Genomic DNA, 21,534 nt, shown 5'->3' with positions numbered 1-21,534 from the left:
TTTCGATAATTTGGCGCATGTGTGGTTGTTCACTTAAGGGAGGGTAGTGTACCGCACGTGAAGGACAGGAAGTGCGACCAGGACACGTGGATCGTTAGTTCATCGGAAGTACTCCCTCCGTTCCTAAATATTTGTTTTCTTTGCAATGGACTACCACATACGGATGTATATAGACATTTTTTACAATGTAGATTCACTCATTTTGCTCTGTATGTAGTCATTTGTTGAAATCTCTAGAAAGACAAATATTTAGGAACAGAGGGAGTAGTAGTTTTCTTCACTGGTACGTTAAATAAAGAGTTTCGTTTCGTACTTACACAATTTAAAATGATTGTTATGGAGAGAATAAGAAAACCACTCCACTATATATTAGTCGTATACACGAGTACTATATGGACGCAGCTTCATTGACTTTAGTGCACCTGCCTTTGGGTTTATGACAGGTGGGCCCAAAATGTGGCTGGCCCACCTGTCATACAGCCAAAAGCAGGTGCTGTTAAGGCACCGGAGCTCAATCCGTACTATAGTGTATATATATATAAGCTGGAGCCTTAGCGCTTGTTCGCTAGGGTTTGCACTCTCCACACTCTCGCCGCACTACATATATATATATACACGCTGGAGGCTCGGCGTTCCTTTGCTGGGGTTGCTATATTCACTGTCTCTCACCCTCTTCACCAGATCTAAACAAGACTGCGTTGTGGCCTCTATCTCTCTCACCCCCCTCACAGACAGCTGGCGAAGGAGGCGTCCGGATCCCGTCACACCGGGAAGGGGAGGAGGTGCAGCGTTCACTCTATCGCCTTCGGCGAGGGAGGCAATCCACTGCCGGCTGCACTTTTCTCTTTCACCCAGCGCCTGTGCGGGAGGGCCACCGACCCCTTCTTCCTCGCTACCGTACGTAGTGTGGGCAGATCCGACCTCCCGCCGCACGCCTTGCCACATCCCGATGACCCTAAGGTATAAGTTTCTTTGAAACCGTCATTGGTCTAGCTGCATGCTGATCTTTTTCGATTCTGTAGTCGAATCTAGGTCTTGGTTCAAAGAGGAAAGAAGGCTGCGGTGGGGTGGAGCATGAATCTGGGACGTGGTTCAATGAGGAAAGGAGGGAGGGAAAGTAGTATAGACTAGCTATCCAGCCGCTTTGTTGGTCCAAAAGGGAAAAAGGGGGTAACCCAGTACACACATCTATAAGGAACCCAACTCTTTGTTGAAAAGGGAAAGAAACTGGGGGGTCGGGTAGTTTGTGCAGGACTAGATTTGCTGCCGTCACATCGAAAAAAGTTTCAAAGAGAACAAATATGGGACCAACGCAGATATGTTGCTTGGCTACATACTCTGCATCACCCATTTATACATGTGGACGCACATGGTGCTGGCATGTCACATGTCCCATCCACATGATCGTGCAGTGTGTTTTGAGATGTTGTGCTACTTGTATTGGTACTGTTTTAAATAAATGTTGAATTGAAGCTATTGTATTTAAGCAATGCCACTCTCAGAATTAACTACTGAACTATTTTAAGAGAATTTCTCTTTTAATATGAATCAATGCAACCGTTTTAGAAATGCTACTGTCCTATACTTAGTTTTCCATCAAGATAAGGTAGATGCTTCTTTTTGTGGCCGCATGTTTCATCCTCCTTTATTGGCAGTAATTGTTTCCTTTTTTGCCTCTATTCAATCAGGGATATCTATTCAACTTGTTGCTATAGCAAACTTAAATGTCTCACCGGCGACTTTACTTGATTTCAGAGTAACTGCACAAAACGAGATTGGATTTCCTATTCGTGTTGGCAGATTTGTACGTGATCTTGTGCGCGTCATGACAGGTTGGTACTTGCCTTCATCCACATGATCGTGCAGTGTGTTTTGAGATGATGTGCTACTTGTATTGGTACTGTTTTAAATAAATGTTGAATTGAAGCTATTGTATTGCTGTCTTTTCCCATTAAGTAGTGAACAAAAATGGGACCAACCCAGACATTATGCTTGTTGCTTTGTTACAACAAACTCTGCATCACCCCCTTTATAAGTAGATGGAAGCACATGTTGTTGTTGCACCCACTCTCCCCTGGAACTGTTTAGGCTTTTTGTTAATCTAATGCCGCTGCTAAAATTAAGCAATGCCACTCTCAGAATTAACTACCGAATCTTATTTCAAAACTGCAACACTTGTTAGGGATTGGCGGGATTACCATTTTTGTGGCCGCATGTTTCATCCTCCTTTATTGGCCAGTAATTGATTCCTTTTTTGCCTCTGTTAAAATAGGGATATCTATTCAACTTGTTGCTATTGCGACATTTTGCTTCGCTTAATTTTGGTGGAACTGCACAAAATGAGACCGGATTTCCATATATGTGTTGAGATCTCTTTTAGATCCACCTCGGGCGTTGTTTCAAATCTTGGTCTTGAAAGGTCAGTACCTACTTTCCTCAGAATTAACTACTGAATCTTAGTTCAAAACTGCAATACTTGTTAGGGATCGGCGGGAGTACCATTTCTGTTAGGGATCGGCCGGAGTACATGTTTAAGAAATGTATTGTTCAGATAATGTCTCTGTTATTATATATTAGTTACAGTGTTTTACAAATGGTACTATCCTGCTTTGTAGTTCTTTCTACATGTTTAACCAAGGTATTGTTAAGATAATGTTTCTGTTAAAATGAATCAGTCGCATTGTTTTAGGAATGATACTTTTCTGCTTTGTCGTTCTTTATACATGTTGAAACAAGGCATTGTTAAGATAATGTCTCAGTTAATATTAATGAATCACACTGATTGAGAATTGCTACTCTCCTACTTTGTTTCCCATTAAGATAAGGTAGATCAGTAGATGTTTTTCTTCTGGGAGTACAAGTCATCAACCGTTATTTCTCAGTAATTGTTTCCCTTATACCTTTTGTTGCTTACAGGGATATCAAAATTAAAGCTCGGTTTTATTCCGACTTTGATTTTAGTTGAACTGCACAAAAGGAGCCAATGTGTCTAAGGCAAACTGCTGCATTAGTGGGTCCATTTGGTCTTACCACTTTGCAGAAAGAATCGGTCACTGTTTGCGCTACATTACACAAGGAATGATCGAGAAGCTTTACAGAGTATTAGACGCTGGTGACATGACTAGTCTGCAGAGATGGCTACTTTACTTGTGGTTCGGAGGAACACTGGGCAAACAAGTGCCCAAACAAGTACCAAGAAGCCAGGATAGGACTCCAAGTCTGTCAATGTCACTCTAAGCAACAATGATGGGGCATCTGGGTATGATAATCTATTTACCGTACTTTCAGTTTGTTAGTTCACTGTCGGTGTGGAACGACACCTATGGGATCACAAGAATCCCTACTACGGTTGCCGGGGCGCAGGGTTGCAAGAAGAGCAGGATCAGTAGCCAGCACATGAATCGTTTACCCAGGTTCGGGCCGCGAGGATGCGTAAAACCCTAGTCCTGCTTTGGTGGGTGTATTTCAGAGAGTTCTTGAGCTCTCGAACTAGCTGTTGTCAGTGCGTGGTTCGAAAGAGGCGAATCCCTCTCCAGTATGCCATGGGCCTCCTTTTATAGTTAGAAAGGGCTGCCACAGTGGCACAGAGGAGGTGGAAAGGCGTACAGTGCCCTGAGCTTATCGCTCGTATTACAGGACAAGACGCATTTAATGCGTAGCTTAGGTGTCCCCTTGCTTTATCGGGGACGGGGGCGAGGCCCGTCCCGTCCGTCGCCGCTCCTCCTCGCTTCGACACGCGCCTCGGCCAGTGATGCGTGTGGTGCCATGTAGGCAGGCAGGCAGCTGAGGTGGGGCGGTGGTGGAGCCTTCACGAAGATCTGCATGCCGCCATGCAGCCGCTCGATGAGTTGGCCTGGGAGCTGCATGTTGCCACGCAGGTGCCCGCCCAGCTGGTTGGGCTGGCAGCTGCATGTGAACGATGGTGGAAGCTCGGTTGACGTGGGCCTGGCAGTGGCCCCGCTGGCGTTCTCGGCGAGGGCCTTGCCGGGTGGCAGGGCAAGGGTCTTGCCGTGGCGCGGTGTCGTCCCCGGTAAGGGCCTTGCCGGGGGTCTGGTGGCCTTCCTCGGCAAGGATCTTGCCGAGGATCGTCGTCTTCTAATCCTCATCTGATCTTGAATATGTCTTCACAAAGATCTGCATGCCACCACAGAGGTGCCTTCCCGAGCCCTGGCCCCACGTGGATGATGGCGTTGGGGACCGTGGGCTCAAGGGTGGCTCGCTATGTTGGTGTGGGGCGAGCTGCCCCGGCAAGGGTCTTGCTGGGGCTGCTGAGGCTGCCCCCGGCAAGGGTCTTTGCCGGGGGAACCTGCTTCGTCCCTCTGCTCTTTGTGGTCTTGGTCTTGGGGTCGCTCTGATCATCTTGGGCTTTGGTCTTACCTTGGCTCACCCCCCCTGTTTTGCTTAGTGTGACTGTAGGCGCGGCTCCGACTGCCCGTGCACAGGTATAGGGGGTACAAAAACGCACCCCTCTTTTTGTACACCGATAGGAGCCCCCGGGCCTGGGCCACACATAAGCGCGACACGTTGTTGGGCCAGGCCCAAAACGGTGCGCGGGCAGGCGGGGCGGTTTTTACCGCGGTAAGACTTTTCGCGTGCTGCGCTTCCCACGACCCGCGCGCACGGCACGGCGTGGAGGGGTGTGCGTGACGTGGGCGGCATGCGTGGGGCGGTTTCCGCACGCATGCATCACATCGTAGTAAAAGGGCAGCGCGACCCGCGGCTTCCCCATAAAAAGGGATAACCGTGGGCGCACTGTTCCTTTTACCCTTCGCGCAACCCCAATCTCAAAAACCTCCGTCTGCCTTCCTCTTCTTCTCCAAGCTTCATCCCCGCTCGCCGTCGTTGCGCTTCCGTTGCCCTCTGTCCTGCCCTCCTCCCCCAGTCGCCATGGCGCCAAAATCCACGAAGGGCAAGGGAGTGGCCAAGGACGCCGGAGCCGTGGAGCCGCCGGAGAGTGCACTGGCGGTGCAGCAGATGCAGTCCGCCTTTTTCCCCTCGACGGTTGACCTGTTCGACCTTCGGGAATCCTTCAGGCCCCTATGGGGAGTGAAGACCGGGGGGGGGGGGATTCGGAGCATCCAGCCACGCGCGTCATCCCCGCCGACTGCGCCGAGGCTGCCCCAAATCGGTACCCCTTCTTTGTCGAGTATTTTTCCTGCGGGCTCTGTCCTCCCTTCTCCGATTTCTTCAGCGACGTCATGCATACCTTTGGCTTCCGCCTCCTGGATTTCACTCCGAATGCGGTGGCGTGCATGGCCCTTTTCGCGCATCTCTGCGAGGGCTTCACCGGGGTGCACCCCAACACGGCGCTCTTCCGCCATTACTTCTCCCCTCGGATCCAACCAGGGGCGCCATCTCCAGTTGCATCGCCTGGGTCTCAAGATCCAAGTGAGCGTATCCGGAGGGCGCCATGAAGGAGAGGTGGGAAGAATGGCGGGGCCGGTGGTGCTGGATCGAGTAGGAGGACCCGTCGGCGTTCTGCGAAGTTCGCCGGGCGCCGCCGGTCCGCAGAAGCGATTGGAGTGACGTCGATGCTGATGACGAGAAGCTCACGGTTGCCGCCACCAGGATCCTCCGGCTCACCGAGGCCGGCCTCACCCTTGAGATGATCGGGGCGGACTTCATCCGCCGCCGGATCGCTCCGCTGCACAACAAGGGGAGGCCAGCCTGGCTCTTCACGAACCCCGCCGACATCATGCGGCTTCGTCTCGGCCTCGACCACAACTTCACAGTGATGGGGCATGCCCATTTCTACCAGCGGCTCTTCCAGCTTGACGTGGACCGCGACGGCGAGGTTGAGCGGACCGGCAAGGTCGCGAGGGCCGCCGCGAAGGCCGGCAAGGTCCTCAAGGGGCCTCTGTTCAAGCTGCCGACGGGGGTGGTCCCGTTTTGCAATAACTCGCGCCGGTCCGATATCATTGCCATGATGCCGGACTGCAACGCGCATGGCCCCGACCCGAGCTGGAAGGAGCCGAAGGACGTCGAGGTGCAGCAGTTCTTTGACACCCTGCACGAGGGGTACGTCAATGCCGACACCGAGCGGCTGCTTGTCCAGGACACCACCCAGGCGGAACTGGACTACATCACCACCAGGGCGAGGGAGGCATAGCTTGCCAGGGAGGCCGGCAGCACCGGCGGTGTGGAGGACAAGGCCGCGACGGCCGCGGAGGAGGAGGAGCTCGCCCGGTGGGCGGCGGCCGCCGGGGGAGCCAGCAGCGCCGGCACCGAGGCTCCTCTGGTTGAAGATGTGACCGGCGAGTCGTCGAAGGAGGAGGCCGAGACCGCAGACTCGACGCCGCCTACGGGGAGGGGGCGAGTCCTGCGGCGGGCCAGTTCCGGCGACCCGGTCCGGCCCGGTAGGGCTGCGCGGCCACAGCTAACCTTGGAGGGGCCCGGGCGCCACACGAGGGCCGCAGCGGCAAAGAAGCCGGCGAAGGCCGCGGTGAAGAAGAAGACAGCCGCCCCTTCTTCGTCCGCGCGTGTCCAGACACCACCTCCTTCTCCTCCTCCGGCGAATGTTGATACGGAGGTTACTTTTGATTATGGATCCCTCAGCGCGAGGAGGAAGAGGAAGACAGCAGAGGAGGAGGTGGACGACGAGTAAGTATCTGGTTCCTTTTCGTTATCTCTGCCTCCTCAATCTGTGTTGCTTGTCTTGATTTGTTTTCATCTTTGCAGGGACGGGGAGACGCTGGCCGAGAGAGCGAAGAGGGCCAAGGTCTGGGCGGGTGGCCAGCCCCCGGCTGTTACTTCGAGGGCGCCGTTGGTGGTGTTGAGCAGCCTAGACAGCAGCCCCCGGCCTAGCCCCCAGCGTAAGTTATTCACTCTTCCCCCGTCGACACGTGTTAGGGGCACGACATTTTGGTGCTGACCTTGCCAGATATGCAGGAGGAGAGCAGCAGCAGGAGGAGCCGCAGAGGGCTACTCCCAACACGCCGCCCCCATCGACCACGCCGCCTCGAGGGGCGTCCCCGGCAAGGGCGCCAAATACCGAGCCCACGCACATGGAGGAGGAGGAGGAGAACTTGGGCGCCGGCGGCTTTGCCTCGACGCCAAATGTTGGCGGGGAGGGGGCTTCCGTTTCCCAGCCTGGTACCGGCACTGGTAAGCCGTTCGCCGTTCGTCCCTGTTCTTTTTCTTTCTGGCTCTTGGTCCTGGCCTTGCCTCACCCCCTTCTTCGGCGCCCAGATTCCTCCTCGGTGAACCCAGAGGACGTGGACGCCGTCATCGAGGGCGTCGCCAAGGCCGCCGAGGCGGACGCCGAGAAGATCGCCATCGAGGAGGCTGCCAAGGATGCTGCCCAGGACGCCGCCGAGGGGCCTGCCGGGGAGGCCGGCAAGGGGCCTGCCGGGGAAGCCGGCGGGGCGGCTGCCGAGGAGGAGGAGGAGAAGGCTGGCGACCAGCCTTCCTCCTCTGCTGCTTCCGGCTCCGGCAAGTACCTGAGGGTGAGTGACGACTTGTTCATCCACCTTCCAGGCGCGTCGAGCACCAGGACACTCGTTGAGGGAGAGGTGTTCGACGACGAGGTGCTTGCCGCTGCCGGGCTTGAAGTCGTCGACGAGCCGATCGTTGGCGGCGACAGTTCGCAGGAAGAGCGGCTCCTCCACGCCATGGGCGCCAGCTTCCGGAAGCTCCAGGCGCTCCACCGCGCCCGCCTGGACAAGGCTAAGACCAGGACGGCGGTGGTGGAGAAGGCGGAGGCGAACCTCCAGAAGCGCGTTGCCGAGGCACAGGACTGGTTCCGCGTGGCCCACAAGGAGCTCAAGGCTGCCCAGGGTGAGCAGGCCAAGCGCGACGTGGAGCTCACCATGAAGCTCGCCGACGTCAAGAAAGCTCAGGAGGCGACGAAGAACTTGGCCGCTGCCGCCGAAGCCGCTCGGACCCAGCGCGAGGCCGCACTGAACTCCTAGGAGGAGGACCTCGCTGCACGCGAGGAAAAGCTTGTCGCCATGCTTCGCGGCAAGGATGCAGAGGTGGAGAAGCTTGTCTTGCAGCGGACCAGTGAGCTGGAGCAGAGGCACGAAGAGGCACTCAATGCCCAGGCCCAGGTTCACGCCGGCAAGGTGGAGGAGCTGGAGGCGGAGCGCGACGGGCTGAAGGAGCAGGCCCTGAAGCTGTCCTAGGAGAGGGACACGCTTAACAGTGCCCTGACACAGGCGCAGGGCACGGTCGTCAGCAAGGCCGGGGAGCTCTCCGAGGCTAACAACTCCATCAAAGATCTCCAGTTGAAGCTGGAGGGTCTCGAGAAGGTGCTGTCGGAGGCCAAAACCTGGGAGGGGATCCTGGCCAAGGAGCTGGAGGCGGAGAAGCAGTTGCGGACGAACGAGGGCCTCAACTTCACGGATCACATGGCGGGCGAGAACCGTTGGCTCGATCGCCTCGCCACCGTCGCCAACCAAGCCGCCGCGCAGCTGGCCATCATGGGGATGCCGGATGTGAGGTACGTCCCAGAGCGGAGCGTGAGCGCCAATTGCAGCCTGACCATGTTCTTTGAGAAGGTCGTTGGTGCTCTGGAGCGGCTCCACGCCAACCGGGCGGCCTCACTGGCTGAGGAGTCCCGGAGGGTTTGCCAGGGTGCCATGACCAAGGTTCTCATCAAGGTGGCGCACTGGTACCCCGACCTCAACTTCGACGCCGCGCTAGAGAGCTTGCCGGAGGGTACTGACCTCGCGCCGCTCAGGGAGCGCATCAAGCCCATCATCAGCCGTGTCGGCGGAATTCTGAGGGTGGAGGGCCAGCACCGGGATTAGGCATCCCGTTCTTTATCGCCGCTACAGATTCACAACCAAGACAATCGCTATCTCTAGTTAGAACCGCAGCAACAATTTGATGTAATATAACTCTGCAGCATTTTCAGTATTATGCATGTTATTTTCCTGTTCGATTTTCCTTTGTATGTCCACCCTACGTTACTGGGTAGGCCCGCCGACGCGTAAACCCAAGGCGGCGTCTTGGGGACGGATCCCCATTGGCCTGCCGGGTGTGCTTGCTGCCGGGCGAACCACCTTGCCGCCCTTAGGGCGGCCGCCCGAACTATCGAGCTTGACTCGAGTCAGAGTCGGGAGTGTTGCCAAGTGCGGAAGGCTACCCCGCCACTTTCGACGCGGCCGCTTTGAGCTATTGAGCGGACTCGAAACAGAACAAGGGCGTTGCCAATTGCGGGAGGGCCCCTTTGCGTGCAGGTGTCTCATAGGCGAGATCTCCGAGGACGATAACCTTACGTAAAGGAGGAAATAACTCAAAGCTCTGAATAACTTAGCTTTTATGCTGCCGAGCCGGCGTCGTTCCCCCTGGCTGCCTTCTTCTCAGGAGCCAAGGGCAATGAAGAACTGCTAGGCTAACTACTAGACCAGATTCTCACAATTGCGCCCCCTACCTGGCGCGCCAAAGATGTCGGTGTGGAACGACACCTATGGGATCACAAGAATCCCTACTACGGTTGCCGGGGCGTAGGGTTGCAAGAAGAGCAGGATCAGTAGCCAGCACACGAATCGTTTACCCAGGTTCGGGCCGCGAGGATGCGTAAAACCCTAGTCCTGCTTTGGTGGGTGTATTTCATAGAGTTCTTGAGCTCTCGAACTAGCCGTGGTCAGTGCGTGGTTCGAAAGAGTCGAATCCCTCTCCAGTATGCCATAGGCCTCCTTTTATAGTCAGAAGGGGCTGCCACAGTGGCACAGAGGAGGTGGAAAGGCGTACAGTGCCCTGAGCTTATCGCTCGTATTACAGGACAAGACGCATTTAATGCGTAGCTTAGGTGTCCCCTTGCTTTATCGGGGATGGGGGCGAGGCCCGTCCCGTCCGTCGCCGCTCCTCCTCGCTTCGACATGTGCCTCGGCCAGTGATGCGTGCGGTGCCATGTAGGCAAGCAGGCAGCTGAGGTGGCGCGGTGGTGGAGCCTTCACGAAGATCTGCATGCCGCCACGCAGCCGCTCGATGAGTTGTCCTGGGAGCTGCATGTTGCCATGCAGGTGCCCGCTAGCTGGTTGGGCTGGCAGCTGCATGTGAACGGCGGTGGAAGCTCGGTTGACGTGGGCCTGGTGGTGGCCCCGCTGGCGTTCTCGGCGAGGGCCTTGCCGGATGGCCCGGCAAGGGTCTTGCCGTGGCGCGCTGTCATCCCCGACAAGGGCCTTGCCGGGGGTCTGGTGGCCTTCCTCGGCAAGGATCTTGCCGAGGATCGTCGTCTTCTAATCCTCATCCGATCTTGAATATGTCTTCACAAAGATCTGCATGCCACCACAGAGGTGCCTTCCCGAGCCCTGGCCCCACGTGGATGATGGCGTTGGGGACCGTGGGCTCAAGGGTGGCTCGCTCTGTTGGTGTGGGGTGAGCTGCCCCGGCAAGGGTCTTGCCGGGGCTGCTGAGGCAAGGGTCTTGCCGGGGGAACCTGCTTCGTCCCTCTGCTCTTTGTGGTCTTGGTCTTGGCGTCGCTCTACTCATCGTGGGCTTCGGTCTTACCTTGGCTCACCCCCTATGTTCTGCTTTGCGTGACTGTAGGCGCGGCTCGGACTGCCCATGCACAGGTATAGGGGTACAAAAACACACCCCTCTTTTTGTACACCGACATCCACCGATTGGTGGGTTGACATTGGGGCCAATATTCATGTGTGTGCTGATGTGTCTTTGTTTTCTGGCAGCATATAAATATGAAATCCACGGGGATGCTCAGCTTGATTTTAGTGGAACTGCACAAAATGTTCAGATGGTTCGTGTCCTCCATAATAATACTTCATCATGCACAATACATCGAATGGTTCTCTAATCATTCATCGTCACCTTGAGCCACCGAACTATCAGATGAGAAACTGATGACAAACCCTGCCCGTTCCACAATCATAGGCATTACATATTTTGAATGGGAAAAGCTTGTCAAAGTTGACATTAGTTTAATATATTGGAATTGGAAAACCTTGTCAATTTTTGCTGATTGATGTTAGCCAGAAGACATGCATTTGATACTTTTGAGTGGGACGCCCTTTGCTGTGAGCAACGTCGATCGTTTCTTCCTATTCCTGTCTTCAGTTCAGAAGTAAATATTTACTCTGCTGAGATGCATAGTCACATGAATGTTGACTTATGTAAGATATTTTAAGAGTTTGTTCTGAATATTGTATATGTAATGCCAGGCCTTGTGTTTGATTGCAAAGTTGAGCTTGGAATGTTGTGGCATGCGGCATCACGAGCTGTTCACCGTGGCTCCTGAGAATAATGCTTCGTATTGTTTTGCATGTCGATCTAATGCCAGTGATTTGCTTTTTGGGAAGATCATCCTCTTCTGTTGTTTCTGTGCTTAAGAAGTTCATCGTCTTATGTTTCATTCATAGCCTATACGACAAGTCGGGTAGGTTAGACGTGAAACCATATGATCTTCCGACCAACTCATCATCTTAGGCCGTGATAGGATCGTCGTTTTCCAACAAAAACCGCTTGTAAAACTGACGCTTGTAAATAAAAGCAGATGGTCTTGGGCGAAGCGCTTGGTTGGTCGATTTCGACTAGTAAAATATACACCGGTCTCTCAAATTACACGCATAACCCGCCGGTTTTACTTACAGACCTCGGGCCCTCGGTTTCATTACGCCTGTATTTCACGCGTTGTTTCCGATGACGAGTAAATTACACTTGTATCTTAATACAGTTGTGAAATAAACCAGAGCTCTCAAGCGCGGCCTTACCGTTTCATGCCGTCTTAGTCTCTCGAAGGTGCTCATAGGTGTCCGATGATCCTGGCTTCCTGAATGAGCATCGGGCGCTGTATCAGACCATCCGTAGGGCCCGCGAGGCCCTCTCCGTCGTCCTTTGAGTTGTTGCGCTCGCCATGGCGCCGAGCATTGTTAACATGGTCAATGAACATGAGGATTCAGGAGATGACTTTATTTTGACTGGTTGACAGTAGGGACCCACTAGGGCCATAGACGTACGTACGCAAGTGCCTCCTTATTATGTACAACTATATTTTTTTTGCTTCCTCCTAGTTTCCTGACATCACGATCCCACACCATTGTCAACCTATGTAGTCAATAAACGAGAGAATTGCACAAGGTGCGGCCGACAGCTGGGACCAAGCAGCTCGAGCAGTATTTGTGTTTTTGAGGCGTGAGCACTGCAGAGTTTTTCGTGGCGATGTTTTCGTTGTTGTTCAGAGGAGAGCAGGGTATTAACTGGGCTGGCTGTGGCCCGTCTAGCCCAGGATAGATACCCAACCCAGATATTAATTTTTTTCAAGATGAAAATGGCTAGCCCAGCTATACGTTTTTTTGAGGAATACCCACGCAAGTTCAACTTGTTATTCTCCGCCCCGCTGGGCTGCAAATCTTTCCTAGGAGGGATGCATTAGGCTTAACAGGAAAATGGGCTTTAAAAATAATAAATGGGATGTAATTATAAAAACTAGGCAGTAACTATAAAAAAATGCACCAAGCACGGAATTAGTTTATAAAATATTATTTATGGATTTTGAAAATCTTAATTTTTAATTGTTGCGCGCGCAATGTTTTGTTAGATTTTTATGTAATACAAATTTATATTTAATCTGACTAGAAAATTCGGGATAAAAATATTTCGGATCCCATCAAAATGTGGGAAATTTTTATTGAATTCTGTCTTGAACGGTTGGTTGAAATTATTAATCGTTTTCCTAGCTAGAAAATGGGTTGTACTTTTAACAAATTGTAAATGGGTTGTAGTAAATTCCATTAGAATTCAAAAATGGGCTGTACATTCTTACAAATCGCAAATGGGCTATAAGTTCTCTCCCACATACTTGTGGGCCTACTAAGTTGACGCGTCCCCTAAAAAAAGAAGTTGACGCGTATGCAAGGCTTTGTCGACTTATTATAGTCAACACAAGGTTCTAGCAGCAGTGGCCGTTGGATGTCCATCCAACGGATGCCGTGCTTCTTCTTCAACCTCGGATATTCTAGCTTCACCCGCCCAAAAAATGATTCCTCCCCCCGACATCTGGATCGCACCGTTTCGGAAGCTGACCTGTGGGCCTACTAAGTTGACGTGTACCAAGGGCTTTGTCAACTTAGTCAATATGAACGATTCTAGCTGCAGTGACCGTACGATGTCCATCCAACGGCCGTAGTGCTTCTTCAACCTCTGGTCTTCTTGCTCCAGCCGCCCAAAGCAGCGCCGGTCGTGCCGCGTGCTCCTGCCTCCCGTGGCCGGCTGTGATGCCGCGGAGGCCTCACCGCCCCCTACTACTCCCACCGCTGGCCAGGCCATCCCTCTACTCACCCACACCCCCTGTTATTCCGCGGCGACGACAGCCTCACACCGCAGCCGAACCAGTGAACCCTCATACCCCTCTCCGCACGGGCTTCCACTGCCGCGTCTTCCCCGGTTCCGCATCGTCCCCTTCCTAGGCCTCGCCGTCGTCCACCGCCCTGGTGCTCTCGGCGCGACATGGTCAACATGGTCAAGGAACAGCTTCCATCGGACGTGGACTGTACGTGGAGAGGCTGACAGCTGGGTCCACGACGGCAGCAAGGAAGTGTCTCCTTATTACGCGGAAAATAATGATTCCTCCACCTGACAGCAGGGACCCACCGGACGGGCCACCGTATTTCGTGAAAAAACGTTTGCCCCCTGACTGCTGGGACCCACCGGACGGGCCACCGTATTGCGCGAAAAAACGTTCCCCCCGCTGTCAGCTCGGACCCACCGGAAGTGCCTCCTTATTACGCACAAAAAAATGAAAACTCCCCCTGCTGGTTGGGACCCACCTTGGTGGGAGGCTGACTTGTGGGCCTAATAAGTTGACGGGGACGGAGTGCTTTGTCAACTTAGTCAATATGAACGATTCTAGCTCCAGTGACCGTACTATGTCCATCCAACGGCCGTAGTGCTTCTTCCACCTCTGGTCTTGTTGCTCCAGCCGCCCAAAGCAGCGCCGGTCGTGCCGCATGCTCCTGCCTCCCGTGGCCGGCATGCCCCGCCCCCTCCCCTAGTCCAATTCGGTTAGGGCAAGGGGGTCACCCCTCTCACGTGGCCTTTCTCACCTCCTCCAATAAGGCCCAATAGGCCCAATACTTCTCCCGGGGGGTTCCGGTAATTACCTCCCGGTTCTCCGGAATAATGTCCGAACCACTCGGAACCATTCCGATGTCAAAATGCAACCTTACAATATATGAATCTTTACCTCTCGACCATTTCGAGACTCCTCGTCATGTCTGTGATCTCATCCGGGACTCCGAACAAACTTCGGTCATCAAATCACATAACTCATAATACAAATCATCATCGAATGTTAAGCGTGCGGACCCTACGGGTTCGAGAAGTATGTAGACATGACCGAGACACATCTCCGGTCAATAACCAATAGCGGAACCTGGATGCTCATATTGGCTCCTACATATTCTATGAAGATCTTTATCGGTCAAACCGCATAACAACATACGTCATTCCCTTTGTCATCGGTATGTTACTTGCCCGAGATTCGATCGTCGGTATCCTCATACCTAGTTCAATCTCGTTATCGGCAAGTCTCTTTACTCGTTCCGTAATGCATCATCCTGCAACTAACTCATTAGTCACATTGCTTGCAAGGCTTATAGTGATGATCATTACCGAGAGGGCCTAGAGATACCTCTCCGATACTCGGAGTGACAAATCCTAATCTCGATCTATGCCAACCCAACAAACACCTTCAGAGACACCTGTAGAGCATCTTTATAATCACCCAGTTACGTTGTGACATTTGATAGCATACAAGGTGTTCCTCCGGTATTCGGGAGTTGCATAATCTCATAGTCAAAGGAATATGTATAAGTCATGAAGAAAGCAATAGCAATAAAACTAAACGATCAACATGCTAAGATAACGGATGGGTCTTGTCCATCGCATCATTCTCCTAATGATGTGATCCCATTCATCAAATGACAACACATGTATATGGTGAGGAAACTTAACCATCTTTGATTAACGAGCTAATCAAGTAGAGGCATACTAGGGACATTCTGTTTTGTCTATGTATTCACGCATGTACTAAGATTCCGGTTAATACAATTCTAGCATGAATAATAAACATTTATCATGATATAAGGAAATATAAATAACAACTTTATTATTGCCTCTAGGGCATATTTCCTTCACTATTTCCTCATATATGTTAATGCACGCATGCTGAATTACATCACACACCATATTTCATCATGCATTTCAAATTCTTCATATCATATGTTAAATGCGTGTATGAATTACAAGATATAGGGGGAGATCTCCATGATTCTACTCTAAAATGTGCAATTGCTATTCAAGGCAAATTCCTCACATATGCACTTCTTCAGGGGGAGTTCTTCAATATCTTGCAATCAAATTCCTCAATATCAGTATTTACACTTCATATGTTTATCCCCGTTGAAAACTTAACCTATATTGTCATCAATCATCAAAAAGGGGGAGATTGTAAGTGCATCTAGTGCCGCTTAGTGATTTTGGTGTATTGAAGACTTATAGGTTAAGGGACTAATGAGTTTGCGAGTGTACACAGGTCTATAAGTCTATGAGGAGTTTGATATTTACAGAGAAAGTCGACCCCTAAAAATGAATGTCTTCCACTAAAGACTTTGGCTTTCTGAAGACTTTGAAAGTGAAGAATTTGGTGTGATCCTGAAGACTTGATATTCATGCGAGGAATATGTAGCGTGAAGACTTTTGTTTTCGTAGTTTCGTTTCTCTTTCTTGAGTCATAGGAAACACCGTACTGTTAAAGGGGGTCGAGGTAAAACTAAGGAAAAATTTCCAAGTGATGCTCATCTCAAAATCCTACACCTTCCAATCCTTTCGAGTGAAGCCATTAGAAATCTCATACAGTTCAGTCAATTTCTTCAGTGACAAAGACGAAGATCTTCTGGTCTCTGAGGAATTTATTCTGACTGTGGATTTAGGAATTCGCGAGTGCGGATTGCCTACAAGTAAGGAACATGATAGCCCTGAGGAATTTGATACTCAAATTTCCGACTGCTGCTGTGCTATGCGCCAGCTGTCCCAAAATATCTACTGACCTAACGTTCATATCATTGAAGGGCATTTATGTCTTATCATGTTGGGCTGCTCCCTAGGCTATAAATTGTCGCCCCCTACAACCACTAGCTGGCTTGGCTGCTCCGAGAGAAACTGACACTTGTCAATTGAGAGCATCCCATCCTCTGAGGACTTTGAGCGAAAATCATCAGGTGAGGAAAACCCAAACCCAAACACCTAAAAACCCAAAGTGATTGAGTATCACTGAAGAGATTGTTCCTGTGTGGAACTGACGCTTGTTACCTTTGAGGACTGTGCATCCTCCAGACGGTTAGGCGTCATGGTCTAGTGCATCCAAGAGGAAATTGTGGATCGCCGAGTGACCGAGTCTGTGAAAGTTTGGAAGTCACCTGAAGTCTTACCATGAGTGATTGGGCGAGGTCTGTGTGACCTTAGCTCAAGGAGAATACGATGAGGACTGTGTGTCCTCAGGTTTAAATACCTAGCCGCTCCAACCAGACGTACGATTGTCACAGCAGTTGGAACTGGTCTACCAAGTCACTGTCTTTACCGAGCTACTGGTCCTATTTCCTCAACCCTTTCATTTCCTCATTCATATGCTGAAGTACTTGATCGTTACTATTTGAAGACTTTGACTGAAGACTTTCTCAATTTCCTGAATCCTATTTCTTCAGTCACCTTGTCTTCAGCCTGCTATCTTGTGTTTACGCTACTTGTACTCTGTGCTTGTTTTCATTTCATCATGATGACTGTGCTACTACTCTGTTATGCTTGCATCTAAGTACTTATTCCGCTCCTAAGTAGTTCGTTGCTTAGGAATTTCCTCACCCTGAGATTCCTCAGTGACGAATTTGTAAAAATCGCCTATTCACCCCCCTCTAGTCGATATAGCGCACTTTCAGATCTCCATCCTCATCTCCACGGCTAGTACTAGAGTGCTCATCAACGGGCTCCCGGGGCCGCCGATCCACCATTGCAAGGGGCTTCGTCAGGGCGACCCCGTGTCCCCCATGCTCTTCGTGATCGTCAACGTCCTAAACCACCTCTTCCACCGCGCCACGTCCCTAGTACTCTTGCACCTATCAATGCAATGATACGCAAAGCTTTTGCATATTCGCGAAAAAATAAGAAAATTTCGGACCCTTGTGTCCCTATTGACATGATTGCTAGATGGATGAATGATTGGACGATTTTGCAGAAAACACAAGGAAACCAAGAAAAGCTGAGATGGGTAGTAAAAGTTCTAGAGCGAACAACAAATGCCAGGGTTTTCATGCTGCAATCGGTTTTCATGCTGCAATCTTATGACACTACTTAAATTTGTGTTTCGAACTTAAAATGGAATTCACTTTTTGTTAATATACTTAAATCATAATTGTTAGTACTAAAGTTGCACTGTTTACACTTGTTCTTGCACAGTACGGAAGAGTATATCTTTTGAGTAATTTGTGTGCAAGTTATCAATATATTCTAATTCCTACATATAAGAAAAGAGTTGACAATAAGTATTTATGATATGTTCATGTGAGATCACGAAGGCGGACAAAGCGGAGGCGCAGGCGATCGCACGCGTAGCCAGCTCCACGTCGTTCGCACCGCCGGCGCGGTTCGTGCCTGGCTGCAACGACCACGAGGCCGGCCCGTCTACGTGTGGTGTTGCCCACACGACGGACTCTGGTGATGAAGAGTAGGAGATGCCCATCCGGTGTCCCGCGTCCTACTCTTCCCCTCGCGCGGCTTCACTTCCCGGGGCTCACGACTGTTGAGCTTGCCGGACATGGGGAAGACAAGACCGGGAACACGGACGCCTCCAAGGTCGGCAAGATTTAGACTAGGTTAAAAAAGTGTCATCCGCTTTTTGTTTAGTTGAAATATGTCGAAAAATGTAATGAATTTGGTTGGTTTTAAATGAAATCATCCGGTTTGTTCAAATTCCATTTGAGATCGATGCGGACATTTGAGGTACATGGTTGGAAGGTCCGTTCTAGGGGTCTACATTGAAGATGCCCTAACCTTTTCCTTTTTTGCTTTTGATGCTTTGGCTGTTGCATCATACTCCATTTTCAGTTCCATTTTCATTTCATAATAAAAATGGGGCCGTGTGGGCCCTTTATTAATTGAAAAAGAAGCTCGCGAACATAAATTTGCGACCGGAAAATGATCAAATAATCAAATGAGAATGAAAAGGCACGTCGAAATTCTTTATCAGTTTGTATTGCCTCTTTGATGCACTGTCCTGGATCAGAGTTTGATGTATCGAACTCCCTCAACAAAGAAACTCCCACTATCAAATCGCTCTCTCGGTCCCGTGCACGAGCCTCAAACAACCTTAAGATGGACAACAGCGATGTACACTGATCTCATCTCCACCTCGTGCAATAACGCCATGAGCAGCGAGCTACCGGCAATCAAGACGCCAGAAATAGAACGGGGAAGAATTAATAAGCCCGGACCAACGGGTCCATCCAGAAAATAATCACTCGATCGAGTTGTATGTTTCACCTCGCATTTGCACACGCAACCTCCCTGCCAACAACAACAACAATCGGCGGCGCATTAACACAAACCGCCCAGACGAATTTGGAGCTTATACACTTCTAATCTGTCACACGTAGTTCAGTACAGTACATTACAGTACAGGAGAGGAGCATTATTGTTTGTTGCCCCTGTGTGTTTCCCTTTCTTTCTGATTTGGATATTTTTAGACAGATCCCTTTATCCCGATGTAGATATACTCACCTACTAAGTAGTACCTGTTGGTGTGTTGGACTCGTGTATCTACACAGTTTTCTTGCCACTTCCAACTTCGTCCTCCGGACCTTCCCCATATGGCACGAACCGTACGTGGAGCATGCATGCACGGCGCCGGGGGTCCATACACATCGATCTTCTACGCGCAGGCCGCGACGGCGGGTGCCGCGGCGGGGAGCTCGTCGAGGGTCGGGGCGAGGTCGCGCGGGCGCACCACCATCCGGAGCCCGTGCTTCATGAACAGCGTGAGCGACATCTTCTGCTCCACGCGGTGCCCCGGCGCCACGGCCAGGCGGTGCCGGAGGAGGATGCTCCCGGCGATGTTCTTCATCTGCAGGTACGCCAGGTCCTTGCCCAGGCATATGCGCGGCCCGGCGTTGAACGCCACGAACCTGTACGAGTCGTGCGGCTCGAACTTGGTGCCGTCGGCCGACAGCCACCGCTCCGGCCGGAACTCCAGGCAGTCCTCCCCCCACACCGTCTTCATGCGCCCCGCCGAGTAGATGGAGTACGTCACCGACGACCCGGCCGGCACGAACGTGCCGTCGGGGAGGTAGTCGTCGGCGACCACGTGCTTGGAGTCCTCCGGCACGGACGGGTACAGCCGGAGGGTCTCCGAGAGCGCCGCCTTGAGGTACACGAGGCGGTCCAGCTCCTCGTAGTCGAACGGGGCGGCCAGCCATAATGCCGGGTCGTCTGCGCCGCGGGACGCCGCCAGGACGGCGCAGAGCTCGCGCACGATCTTGCGCTCCACGTCCGGGTGGGTGGAGACCAGCCAGAAGAACCAGGAGAGCGCCACCGAGGAGGTGTCGCGGCCGGCGAGGATGAAGTTGAGCGCCACGTGCTGCAGGGAGTCGTCGGAGTAGGTCCCCTTGCGCATGAAGCGCGACAGGAGGTCGTCGTGCGGCGTGGACCCGTCGCTCTTGCCGGCGAGCTCGAGCTTGCGCGTCTTGATGACGGCGGAGAGGTAGCGGTCGACGTGCGCGACGCTGCGCGCCAGCGTGGTCTCCATGCCGAGCCCCAGCCACTTCTTGCACCGCCACACGCACTCCGGGAAGATGAAGCGGTTGAGCGTGGCCTCGGTGGCGCTGTCGAAGGAGGTGGCGAAGGCGTTCTCGGGGAGGCCGCGGGCGAGCGTCTCCGGGTCCTTGCCGAAGGCGAGGCCGCAGATGTTGTCGAAGGTGAGGCGGAGGAGGAGGTCCTGCAGGTCGACGTGCGCGCCGGAGGCCGCCGCGTCGGACAGGATGGGGAGCATGCGGTGGTGGATGGAGCGGGAGACCCAGCGGGACATGGCGGTGCGGAGCGTGCGCGTGGTGAACTCGAGCGCGGCCGTCTTGCGCTGCGCGACCCAGGTGTCGCCGTCGGAGTTGAAGATGCCGTCGCCGAGCAGGTCGCTGAAGACGCCGTGCCAGAAGGGGCCCTTGGGGTAGTTGTCGAAGCGCGCCTTGAGGACGTGCTCCAGGTTCCTGGGGTCGCAGGTGACCGTGACCAGCCCGCCGCGGCGGGCCACGCCGGGCACCGCGAAGATGCAGGTCTGGTAGGTGCCGCCGGTGCGGCGCAGGTTGCCGACGATCCACTCGTGCATGTCCTCCGCGTGCTGCAGCAGCCCCGGCAGGCTACCCACCAGCGGCCACACCCTGGGGCCGCTGAGCCCGCGCGACATCCGCCAGAACCACGCCAGGTACGCGGCCGCCGCCGCCACCACCACCGCCCACGTCCCTGCCTCCATCGCCAAGCTAGCCAAGCTCGATCGCCGGAGCGCAGCGAGAGGTGAGGTGAGGACAGGAGAGGTGGTGCAATATGGAATGTGATCGGCAGGACGGGGCTATATAGAAGCGGCCGGGGCGAGAGCAAGCAGGGCGATGGATGGCAATGAATCGGTTTGCCGCTGTCGCGACGACTTGGGAGCGACTGGGAAGGCGGCCAGTGATCACTGCAGCTGGAGGAGTAGGCCAAGGCAGTGGCCCGTACCCCATCCGCCCTGCGTGCGCGCGGGATATATGGAGGCGGGGCATGAAGAAGGTTTGACGTGCAGGTCACCACCGTGGGGGGAACGTCCGGGTCAGGCCATTAATCGCCGCTGGAGCCGTTGGGCGGGCGGGCGGGCGGACCGCTCCGCTCCGAACCGAACCAGCGGCGCGTCAGTGGCGCCGGCTTTGCATGCAGGCGCATGCCCGGGCGCGCGACGGTGCGCGCGCGGGAGCGCGCCGCGTGCCGCTCGCGGCTGGTCTCGCACCTAACAATGGGGGACCGGGGAGGTATTCAATGCGCGCGCATTGAAGGCGCACGGCGCATGCGCCTGACCGTGGTACGCCCTGCACCACTCTACCACACGGTACGCCCGGCTTGCTTGGCTAGGTGAGCCATGCTTGATCGATTTTATTTACTCGCAGGTTCTGAGTGTGCATGCAGGTTCGCGGGCTGGCTAGCTCGCATGAGGAAACAGTGTAGCATGCGTGTGCGTGCAGTGCATGCAACAGAGAGGACGTACGTACGTAGACGTAGCCTTGATTTGGTGTGAGGTACCGCCAGCTGAGCGGGACGTGTGAGAGAGGAGAGGTTGGTGCCAAAACGGCATTAGCATCAGGCCAGGCAAAGCCAACGCAGGTAGATGCATGGGTGAAACTGGCCAGCGGCTGCGAGCTTTGATCAGGTCAAGCACCCTGTAGCTGCACGTACCTACGCTGGCGGCCGCACCCGGTTTCGTGATGGTTGGGTTGGAGGCGTTGGGCCACCCAACATTTATCTACAAGATCTGACTCCATCGGACTGCTGCTCTGGTCTGGCTATTCTGGC

At 53.2% G+C, this 21,534-nt stretch overlaps 1 protein-coding gene across 1 annotated transcript; it reads right to left on the bottom strand.

Annotated features, from left to right (window-relative positions):
* Positions 1-18,455: 18,455 nt before the first annotated feature.
* LOC123054190 (cytochrome P450 86A22) lies at positions 18,456-20,724 on the bottom strand. The gene has a single exon (XM_044477903.1). The coding sequence runs from the start codon at positions 20,465-20,467 to the stop codon at positions 18,878-18,880; it is 1,590 nt and encodes a 529-aa protein (XP_044333838.1). The 5' UTR covers positions 20,468-20,724; the 3' UTR covers positions 18,456-18,877.
* Positions 20,725-21,534: the final 810 nt, after the last annotated feature.

The sequence above is a fragment of the Triticum aestivum genome, chromosome 2D (assembly GCF_018294505.1).
Source record: "Triticum aestivum cultivar Chinese Spring chromosome 2D, IWGSC CS RefSeq v2.1, whole genome shotgun sequence".
Taxonomy (NCBI): Eukaryota; Viridiplantae; Streptophyta; class Magnoliopsida; order Poales; family Poaceae; genus Triticum; species Triticum aestivum.
The sequence above is the reverse complement of the archived record's forward strand: the minus strand, read 5'-3'. Positions and strand labels throughout refer to the sequence as shown.

What these genes read in the sequence shown, in the direction of transcription:
- LOC123054190 (XM_044477903.1), bottom strand. Translation starts at nt 20,467, where the DNA reads ATGGAGGCAGGGACGTGGGCGGTGGTGGTGGCGGCGGCGGCCGCGTAC.